We start from the raw sequence: 11,949 nt of genomic DNA, 5'->3' as shown, positions 1-11,949 counted from the left end.
GTTGTTGGTCGTTTGTTTATTTATCCCTCATCGTACTGTAACAGCATGTAGGCATTAATATTTCACCTTTCCCCTGCTCACTGACTGACTCTGCATATTTAAATCAGTGCATTCATTTTTAAAAGCAGAAGAGTGAGCAAATCTGCTCTGAATGCTAACAGGCCAAATTACAAAATCATGGCTTGTAAGGGCTTTGCCTCGTGGAAATGGAAAGTGTATTTTAAGATTATCCAACGATCTTTAAGACCCGCTCAGATGAAGGAGATATAAATTAGAGATATTTTATTGACAAAACAATCCAATCTTATACAGAGCTTTCAAATGTATTAAGAGTGATGATTCTTGTTGCATTTTTCTCCCTTATCATTTGACTGCATGTGTCAGTTAAAGACACTTAAAATTCTAAACTGATAGGAGTGGGTGAACTTTGACCTGCAGCATCATTACGAGTCCTATCGTCAATACAAACACATATTACGTGTCTGAGAACAATCTATACACATACAAGTACATCTAATACTGCTGGGACATGCTCAACCAGAGACACTGAGGCAGTCGTTTGATTTATTTGACTAATCAATTATTTAATTGAAAATCTGTCAAATTATTTCTGCAATATTGTAATGCCTCTGCAAATGAATATAATCATGCAAAAAGATCTATTGGACTCATTTTGTGAATATTACTGTGAAGCAAAAGATGTGACTGTCATTTTCTAGTGATCAATACAGTCCCCTGTACAGCACAGGGCTGTTGCAAGGATTAGAAGTCTGTGTTCCTCCTGCAGAATATCACCAACCTATTACATTTTTTGACTAGACACCAAGTGTCAAATTTTCAAAGCAGTTAACACCAAAATTGTAAATTGGATATATTAATTTAACTATATTAAAAAAAAATCATATATTTTCTGTAGGTATTATTTCCCTAGGTCATTGTGTAAATGCTGTTTCAATCTTCACATTGCCAGGTATTTAGATATTTGAGTGGATTTTACTTTAACTTATTTATGTTTTGTTTTTACCAACAAAACCTAATTTTTTTAAATACAATTTGGATTTTTTTTTATTTCAATTTTTTTATTATGATTTTTTACATTTATTTTCATTTTTTATATATTTATTTGGATTTTTTATCTATTTGGATTTTTTTTTACATTTCTTTTCATTTTTTATATTTCTTTTCATTTTTTATTTGTTTGAATTTTTTATTATTTCGATTTTTTTACATTTATTTTCATTTTTTTTAATATTTATTTTCATTTTTTATTTATTTGGATTTTTACATTTAATTTCATTTTTTTAAAACTTCATTTTTTTTTAAATGTTTTTATGTCTTTGTTGTTGTTTTTTGACCAACAAAACCTCAGTTTTTTTTAAACATTTAATCTAAAACCAGCCTCACATTCAGTCTTTAAAACCCAACATCTATAACGTGTATTGGTAGAATAACACATAGATGTCCTAATATTACTGATCCATAACCTGTTTGGTACCTATGACCCTACCCCTATAAAAAAATGGCAAAACTTGAAAAAAAAAAAAAAAGATTTTTTTCTTTCTTTATTTTGTCATGATATTTGACAAATATGACCAAACAATAAATGGCTTCTGTAATTTCCATAGAAACAATATTAGCTTGATTTCATTTTATTTCTATGGTAATTACATGTATTTATTTCTTAGTCTAATAGATATTACGCCTAATTATATACAATCTGATATATTCTGATGTAATATACATTATTACACCTTTTAATTTATTATTCTGCACTGTTTAAACAGCATTATTTCATTCGGTTATCACGTAAACATAATTATGTAATAGCATAAGAATCTGCACTTCCATCAGCTAACAATAAGCATTGTGAGACTGCTGATAAAAGGCTTTTATTTTGCCTGTATGTGTTGATGGGGGCTGATCGCTGCAGTGTTGATTGATCCGGACATTCATTCATCTGATTTGAGCTCCGCTGATTTAAACCTGCTCCCTGACGTAACTTTCACATTTATTTATTTATTTATTTCGCAACGACATCGAGGCTACATTTTCTTCTGGCTCCTAATATGACCGCCTCGGTGCCGAGCAGTCACCAGGGGGCATGCACATAGTAATAATAATAATAATGCATTTCAGGAAAGCCTGCTACGACGAGCCTCCATCGTTTGCACCACACGGCCGTGGTGTGATGGAGATGTGCGCTTAGCTTCATGTGTCCGGCGGGTCTGCCCCTGGCTTTTTTTCTGGGGAAGATCATATTGGATCATATTGTTTGCAGGACGTTGTTCCTCCTGCAGCCCCCCCAGTCTATCCCGACGTAGTTGTGAATTGAACATGGCGACTGTACCAGTATATTGCATCTGCAGATTACCTTACGACGTGACCCAGTTTATGATCGAGTGCGATGCTTGCAAGGACTGGTTCCACGGCAGGTAAGGCCAGATTGCTCACCGTGGTGTTTTTGTGGCGCTTTGCATTTGTTTTAAACAAACAAAAATGGCGAGGTCTCGGTGCGTTTGACAGCTTTGTGGCTCTCAGTCGCCCGTCTACATCTGAAGAGAGGCCGCTTGGAGAAGAAGAAGAAGGCGGAGTTAAATATAGCCGACCGGGGTTGTGACATTTTTTCGCGAATAACACAAAACAGATTGCTCTTATAAAAAGTTACGGTGGTTAATAGAGTGATTTCGGTGTGGGTTTCGTCTAATAATTGCACTTAATGCTGATTTAACATCCCCGCATAGCCCCAAACTAAACCGTCCCCGTTGTAGTGAGCGGGCGGCAGAGGCAGCGGGGGAAGCCTCGGCAGTCTCGCTGCTCATTTGTCTCCCATTTCCCTTCTTCATGGCTGCTTTCACTGCGATATTTCGCTTATATTGTCTGTAAATGTTGTCACGCTTTAACCGTCCTCGGAGCTTTCACCGAGTGTTTTCACGGAGCACGGCTGAAAATCACGACCCGAGTCTGAGCTCAGCTCCGCACAGCCTTCCTGCCAGGCAGCAGCTATGGCTGACAATAGCCCGGACTGGATGCCCTTAAGCTTTAGCGGGGGAAATAATACACTTATTAACACACGGCCAGCAGCTTTGTCACTTCTGTGAGCTTCGGCTGATTGCTATTTTGTTTCACTGCGTTTAAACGGAGACGTATGCTCCGCCGCCGCTCATCACTTTCTCCGCCGTCCATGAGCTGTAATGATCCCTGTTATCATCATGTTATATTTGCCTCCTGTTGTTGGAGTTGTTGCTACACCAGTCAGTCCCTGCACCCGTCTTTGTTTTGCCATGTTTCATGCTGTTCGGCTGCACTCTGCATGTCTTTTTGGGAACAGATCATTTGTTAATCGTGTTTCGTTTTGGTGAACAAGCCCTTCAGAGCGATGAACAGTATTTACGCGCCTGAACGTTAACCCTTTAATGCTCCCCCTGGCTGCCTGCGCTGTGTGGAGCTTTATCACTGTATGTAGGGGCGAATTAAAGGCTGGAGATAAGCCATGACCTCCAGTCACGCATCAACATGAGCCAAACAACCAGTATAATGAAAAAAAAATCCTATTGAAAATTTATATCCTAAATATTCCTATATCAGCATGATGCTGCTTACTATATCATTTATATACAGCAGGGAATTCTGTGAGTTCAAATCTGAAAGGTTTATGTCCCCTGTTAAATAAGATTGTTGCTTATAATAAAATCAAATCATTCAGGAACCTGAGCTGGCCTCAGCTGACCTCTATTAAGTGAAAAATTAGGTTACTTAACTCAAATTATAAATGGAAATAAAAACAGCACTTAAGCTATGTTCATTTAGAGCGGGGAAAAAAATATATAATACTTAACGCACCTATTATGTTATCAAACTGGATCTGTGGTACTCAGTTCTGAGATGAAGTCACTGTAGAGGTTGTTACGGTATTATTAGTCCTACATGACATCAACATAATTATGGTTTTTGGTACACAGCAACATCTGCAAACTGAAAAGCAGGGAGCCATTAATGGAGCCCTGTGGGATCCCACGTACAATATTACGCACCTCACTTTGTCTCTCCTCAGCCATTTAAATAGTCTGTTGTGATGAGCTGGATATGCACTGTATTTGCTTTGGAGGTGGCAAAGGGTAGCATTTGTTATCTGACATGTTCACACACATGTACACATGCATATGGCAAGAGGAGTTAATAAGTGGTAATTACACTGTCAAGTAGGCTTGGGCAGTTTCTATTTTTTCATACCGTCAAACCTTCCTGACATTTCACAGGGATATACAGTACATGATGTTATTTGTGTTTAAGAAATGTAAAAGCTGCATTACTGAGGGTAGAAGTCATTGCTTACAATGCTGTGTTTTTGCCTACTTAGATAAGTCTTGTTTGGATACCTGTGGACCCGATGACACTCATTGCCGCGGCAGATACAGACACATCAGTGGGCTGAACAGAAATGATGTGTTGAATAATATCATGGCTAAAAATTGCACTTGTAGATGGAAGAGGTTGTCTTAAGATAGTTATATGTGGTATTTTTTTCCCTAGTTCTGTAACGTTATCCTCACCATTCGCAGTTGTCATCTTTCTCAGCTCAGCTGCCTGTGCCACCAGTAGAGACTGACCTCTGGTGTCACATGCTGTGCACTTACATCACCTCAATACAGCATCTCTGTATCAGTTTAGAAGAAAGAGAAACGTCTGTAATTTTGACGGTATTGAAAATCATACCTTCAGGATTCCTTAATACCCAAGTATACCGCAATACCTTGACAGCGGCCAAGCTTTTTGTTAAGCTATAAAAATATCAAGGGAATAGTTTGTGTGGTGTGGAAATATGATTACACTGGTTGTAACAACACACGTGTGTTGTAGTGAGCATGGAGTAGTTATGTTCATTTATTTCCAAAATATGGTAAAAATGAAACATATTGGGGAACATGTTGCTGTCATAGAGTCTGGTAAGAAGACAGGTATGAATTTCTCTTAGCCCAGCTCCATCAAAACTGAACAACAACCCTTTGTACAACTTCTGTCTTATTTACATCTAAAAGAGTCATCCTGGTTTCCGCCGCGTTTGAGTCATAACAGCATTCAGGAGAGAGCTTTTGAGATGCTGCTTGCAGTTGTTGTGCCCATCTGTTGTTGATCAGGAAGCAGTTCAAACTCTAACTGCTCCTAAAACCACAATGTCTTGCTTTTACTGTACATTTCTGTTTCAGCCCATGTGGACTGAACGGTCCAACATGCACATAAGTCAGCTTTTGAAGTTGTTCAATTTCTCAACTTTAGTCAATATGTTTTATATTGTATTAAATGAATGTGTGGAATGTGAAAAGGGTCACCCGTAATGACAAACCCACAGAGAGCTATTGCCCAACTCTGCAGCTCCATTGAGCCTTTTAGCCTCTTTTAGCTCGTTATTTTTGATTTACTGGTCCCCCAGTTCACTGCAGGGTTCATTCTCACTGCTCTCATCAACCCTTCTTTACCAAAGCAGCAATCAGCTGTTATCAGCCGACATCCTCTGATAAATCCACTATATGCTGTTAGCAGCTAAGGTAGCTGGTGAGGAAATCAGACATCTTGCAGAGTCTAAAGAGTCTTGTATTTTATCTCAGTAGTTGGTGGAGACCAAACCACAGCTAAAAGAGAGTGAGTATTGAACTCACCATTGGAGCCCTACTGATAAATTAGATGACTGATACATTATTGTCTGCCACGTTAGCCTGAAACAGATATGTCACTATGGGCTCCTGTTGGCTGATGAGTAGCAAAACATTGCAACACAGAAATGCCAAATATGTTTTGGGGTAATTTAGAAAGGTTGTCACTGTAACATAGTTACAACATTTTTTTTTTTTTTTACAGCAGGATGCCCGCTAAGTCTCTCTTTGTCACAGTTCTTTCATCACAAAACTGAAAATGTTTATAGTGTTTACATTTATAAATGAACTCACACATCAATATCAATATCAGCATAAAAAAATACGTATCTGTCAAATTCAGCGTACAGTGCATTGGCCAGAAACGTGACTCCAGTAGGGTGAGAATGTTGTTATCGGATGTGTAAAATGTTACCTTAATGCAACAGTTATACATTAAGACCGTGTATCTGTCAGTTTGTTTTGGGGTTCTTTTGCCCCCTAGTGGTGAAAAAGCATGAATGTAGCCAGAAGTTAGCAGCTAGCGTCTAGTCATTGTGCTAAGCTAGGCTCAACTCACCCCAAACATATCTCTGGACCGCACACGCTGATTAATATCTTGCCATTTGTTTGTATGTAAGAACATTTTGCTAACAATTTTGTCCTGTTCCTTTCATGTCTGTTACAGTAGCTATAAAATACTACGTTGACACACCGTAGTGTCGCAGTAACTACACATACTAGGGACCATCAGTGGCCTAGTGTTGGAAATAACAATTGCAAATTTAACAGTACAACAGTATCTCTTCCCATTGGGCCTCTATGTGACGTGTGAAGCTTTTACTCCATTACAGTCAGTCAGTACAGTTGTGACATTTAAAATTCAAATTTGTTTTAAGTGGGCCCTTTTTTGTTGGTACCACAAGAAGTCACTCAGTAACTGCACCATTTCTCTGAATATCATCACTTTAGTTTAATTTTTTTTTTTTGCCATGAATAGCAAAAACACAGTATTTGTTACTGTCCCATTTCACTGATGCCAGTAGGTACTGCAACTTGATTTTATTACAATTATCACTTATTAAGACTCAATAATTACCTATCTACTACCTAGCAAATACTTACTCTACAGTTTGTTCTTTATATACTATGTACTGTCACATACCTGACTTTTCACAGATCACCAATCCCATTCAAATCCAACATTCTTTAAATGACTGTAGATTTCTCAGAGATAACCAGTCCCAGAAGTGAAAACAGGTTATTAAAGACTTCTAGCTTTCTCTTGCTTACTTCAGTATCTAACCTGGTCTTCACCGATCTTTGCATTCAGATTTGGTATACTGTAACTCTATCTTCTTGAAAAGGTTTAATTAACACCACAGTTTTGCTCTGCTCTAGCTGCTGTGCATTAAGTATGTACACTAAGTAATATAAGCTCTTAAGTGTATATAGGCCCTCTTGCCAAGCCAACATCAGCCCACACAATTAACAAACTGCACAGTGTGTCTGTGACAGCAGAGATTACAGCGCAGAAAGAAATATATGAGAAAAAGTTATAATGACATCTGACATGCATGTGACTGAGCTAGGAAAATGTCATGGGCCCAGCTGACCGCCAACAACTTTGGCTTTTGACATTGTCCTGACATTGAATTTTAGTCACCTGACGTCAAAACCTAAATTAAACCAAATTTCAATGTCAATTTGACGTAGAATGCTGATGACAGATGATGCTGGTATTTTGTTGGTTTTTAATTGCATTAAGTAACCAAAATCCAGCGACTTCCGAACATTTTATGTCAATGTCATCTTGACGTTGACATAACAGCGTCTGCAACACTTTAGAATTTTTAAGTCCTTACAAAGTGGCATTCAAACGTTATTAGACATTTAAAATATTGTAAACCCAATTTTCGTTGCAATGAAAATTTAACGTCTGTCCACCATAAAAGTCCAACGTCTTTCTGACGACATATTGACATCCGTTGTCGGTAGGGGGAACTGAATGCTAGAAAATAAATCACTGTTTGGTTTTGCTATAGTTATGAATGTGCTACAACAGATTATTTTAATATTAAACCCAAAGATCATGTGCCAGTTCTGCCAAAGACCAGTAAAAGAAATGCTCAAAGAGAGACTGAATTGAGTCACAGAAGCTACCAGCCCTTGGGCTCTGTATTATCACCTTATAAAGTTGCAGCGATTAACGTCTTAGCAAAGAGTTGGCTACTTGCACCTCCAAAGCAAGATTATCATCGTACTGGCCCTGAGGTCCTGGCCACTAGACAAATGGAATTTCAATATTCACATTTTTTGTCTCTGTTTTGGTGTCCAGGATCCCCATTGGGAATATCTGTAAATGAGCTGTAAAACCAAAACAGTGTGCTAAAAGAGGTCGCACAGATGGATGAATATTCTCTTTGGATTTTTTACTATGAGCAACCCCTTTCACATTATTGCTATTATTCAATATTGATTAATGCAGCTTTACATCTCATTTACTGTGTCCGCAGGGTAATGTGCACAGTTGACAGACACAGTAGCTTCTGTTGGGAAACAATTGTCAACACGTGTTGAGCTGCCAAGCATAAAATAGGCCTAAGTCAATACTTCCTGCAGCTGCTTCACAATAAAAGCCTTCTGGTGCTTCACTGGTGAAGAGAACCTGATGAAGTGCTGAGTGTGCAACAGCAGGACATTAAGACTTTGTTGCAGCTCTGATAGCACAGAACAGAAAAAGTGAGTGAACGTAAGAACAGGAAAGTAGAAGTGAAACCTCCAACCAACATCAACCGCTAACATATGTAGGAGTTATAAAACTACTGAAGCTGATCATCATGATTTTGCACCTTCACTCTTGTTACTCAACCATACAATGAAGCGATCAGTCACCATGATGTCAACTCAGCTGTTTTTGGTCAAGTAACGTTAGATATGGCCTTGATCCTATGGGATCCGTCATCCACACTCATAACAAGTTGATCATGGTGAATTTCCATTATCGTGATCATCGTGGATATTGCGTCCTGCAGCACCCAAAGAGTCTCCTGGGCAACCATCAATAAAAGAGACTCTGCAAAAACAGGCTGCTCATGGACCAATCTCAAAAAGCACAAAAGATCTTAATCAAGCATTGGTATATTTCATATCCAAAGACATGATGATACTATTTCAAATATTTGAAAAGCTGACTTTTAAATATTGTTTATTGTTTTTCACTAAAAAAAGATGTGTGTCCTAACAGTGATGCAATAAAAAATATTTATTTCTTAACAAAATGCAATGTAAAGTGATTCCAGCATGGTTTAGAGCCATTTTCAGTAGATTTTAATGATTGTCAGGATCATATCGTAAATCCAGGCCAGAATAATTGGGACATGAAATTTTCATATTGTCCCATGTCTATCTAAAACAAACTAACAAAAATCCTCCAGATTGATCTGTGGTGAAACATAACTCGAATATGTTAATCTTTTTGTTCCTGTGCATGGAAAATTTCCCACCGTGAGAGGATACAAAATCAATTTTCACTCATTTTTAAAAACCAAGCAGTCCTATATCCCCAAGTTTTTTTTACTCAAATAAAGAACTGAAACTAAATAAGGATGCCTGATTACATCATGATCAGTTTTGTAATACTAAGTATCATTCAATATGGAAACAGCAGAAATCATGTAGTACTTCTAATGTAAACATGGTACCATATAGTTGCACATCCATGTCAGAACTGCCTTCAGGGACAGAAAACAGGATCTTGACTTATAGTGTCTGACAGTCGATGGAGGCGCTGTTCTTGTTGAGGATGATGTAACACTTTCTTGGCCTTGAATTGTCACTGGACACAGCGCATCAGTTTCTAATGCCTACATATGAAAAGCACCACAAATGGAGAGGCATGTTAATTATACCTCAGTTATAATTTGGTTGATCATATCAAAGATTGTGGTTTATCTTTGGACCCCGGGCCCCACTTTGGGCACCCTTGTCTTACAGGGATGCTTCCTCCTTCAAGCTTTACATTGTCAGGCAGCATTTCACTCCAGATGAGGTATCAGTGCAGACGTACCTTTTCTCTCACTGCTCCTTGTCACTGCAGTCTGTGACTCACCTGTATGGACTATCCTGATGATTTATATATATAGATAGATAGTGGAGATATACTCAGAGTACATATAATGTAAAATATGACACAGACACTGAGCTAAAACATAAAGTGTTTAAGCTTGTTACTAGGTGTAATTAGGAGAGTTATAGCACTAATTCCTATCTGTATTACGCATAATGACATACTGGCAAAATAAATCAGCTAAACTATGTACCTTTCCTTTCTGTTCTTGTTCTGTTCCTGAATCTGTCTCGACTTGACTTGAAGTCACAAAGCCTGACTGTCAGTGGATTAGCTGTGGGCTTTCACCACACTGACATCACAGTGTTTTGGTTCTGGCTGTTAATAAGCTACTGTATTAAAATGCATTAATGGTCCCAGCCTAGCGGCATCAGGCCGGGTTGTTTTAGTTTTATTTGCTCCGCGTTTTAGGATGCATCTCTAAATTTTTCTTGCCACACTAATACAGTGGAGGTAAATGGAATTTCATTTGTTGTGCTCACAGCATTGAAATTATCCATTTTTTAGAAACGATTTTACACAAGCAATTTGTCTTTCCAGAAAAAGTGGAATCACTGTAAACAGATTTCCACTGGAGCTACTATCTATGATTATTTCTACTCATCCTTACCACAGTCATTCTTTAAGCTTCAGGTAACAAGCTTTAGTAGAAACGTTATAGGCGATGTGACGTGCTGTCTTAGCCATATTGGACAATACAGGTGAGAACAGCAGAGTGTTGTATATACTAGCTGTCTCAACAACACTGATTCTGTCCTTGTATTGAGTACAGACTAAAGGGTGACATGGTGAGTGGATTTTCACTCCTGTCACATCCCTCTCCCACAAAAAAAAAATTCTGTCCCATCCCATTCTTGGACAAATGATTTCTCTTCCATCCCATTCCTGTGTTGTGTTTTTAAGTAATAAATAAAACTGTGATTATTCATGTTAAAACTGCATATTTATATAGGAAAAACTAAGCACATTTAATCATTATAGTGTAATGTTTAAATAACTCCTAATATAACAGCTGACCCAGCTATATATTTTTTGTTGTGTTGTAATATTTTGTACAGTAATTTTCTTTTTTAGGCCCACAGTTGTGTTTTTGACTTTTGCACTTTTGACTCTGCACTTGTACTTTGCCTTCAGTTTTATTTTCTCATAATATGCTTATTGTTTGCACCAAACACCAAGGCAAATCCATTGTTAGTGAAAACCTACTTGGGATTAAACCTTATTTTGATTCTGACTGCCACTACCATGTGGCAAATAACTAGTGCCTAGTCCGTTAGCTAGATGCTAACACATAATGGGAATTAGTATTAATGCACTAACGGAAATTAGCATTCCGATATTGTATCTTAACAGACATTCTATTTCACTTTACATGCTAAACATAAAATGATGTGTGCTCATACTTACAGGCATATTTTTCCATATGCTCTGTGGAAATGAACTAATAGCTGATGACTTCACATTGTTAGCCCAATGTTATATTTTAATTCCTGCCCCACCCTCCCATTCACTTTTTTGTCCTGTCCCATTCCAGTCACGTGATGATTAGTGAAACTGAATCCCGTCCCGTGGGAATCCCACAGGAATCCTGCGACCCACAGGATTCCCAAAAATATGTCTAGCACAGACATGTATGTGTTGTTTTAATTAGTGACAGATTGTTCCCCTGACGAATTCTACCATCAGACAATATAGCATGTTTCATGTTAACCATACTGTTTGTGTGTATAATATACATAATACCTGACATTACCTACTGTGTCTATAGAGCAGGGCCCAAATGTTCAACTATTAAGATATTCATTAGTTGGGGAGGTATTCGGTTTTCAATTTTGGAATTCGGGCGTAGTTTTGGCTTTGGAGACTATCATTGTAAGCATTTATTTAGGTCATGATTTATCTGTAATAACAAAAATTGTTAAAAATGTACAGATACTACCTCGCTCGACCAACATGCATAAAACACCAAACCTTTGCTAAATGATTTTGTTAATTAGCAAATCATAATAATAACAGCAATGCTGTAGAAAAACAGAATACTTAAAAATTAAGAGACACATGTTGCAGCTCTATGCGTCCATCTCAGCCAAGAACAGAGGAATGTCTGGCTGAGTACTTCCCGAGTCATGTTCACCGAAACTCCAGAGCCCAAAAACTGGTATCTGAGACAGCCCTATGCATCTCAAATAACAT

The 11,949-nt window shown here is 37.8% G+C and overlaps 1 protein-coding gene across 3 annotated transcripts in view; it reads left to right on the top strand.

Moving 5' to 3' along the window:
• Positions 1–2,105: 2,105 nt before the first annotated feature.
• The window catches only part of phf2 (PHD finger protein 2), a 41,601-nt gene continuing 31,757 nt past the window's right edge, over positions 2,106–11,949 (top strand). Inside the window, exon 1 of one of the 3 annotated variants that reach the window (XM_049579444.1) lies at positions 2,106–2,432. In XM_049579444.1, the coding sequence (XP_049435401.1) occupies positions 2,335–2,432 (98 nt within the window). In that variant the 5' untranslated portion in view covers positions 2,106–2,334. The remainder of the gene's footprint in view (positions 2,433–11,949) is intronic. The other 2 variants (XM_049579436.1, XM_049579427.1) reach the window with 2 other exon arrangements.

Source organism: Epinephelus fuscoguttatus, linkage group LG1 (genome assembly GCF_011397635.1).
Source record: "Epinephelus fuscoguttatus linkage group LG1, E.fuscoguttatus.final_Chr_v1".
NCBI classification, from domain to species: Eukaryota; Metazoa; Chordata; class Actinopteri; order Perciformes; family Serranidae; genus Epinephelus; species Epinephelus fuscoguttatus.
Note: the sequence above shows the minus strand (reverse complement) of the source record. Positions and strands in the feature narration are given on the sequence as shown.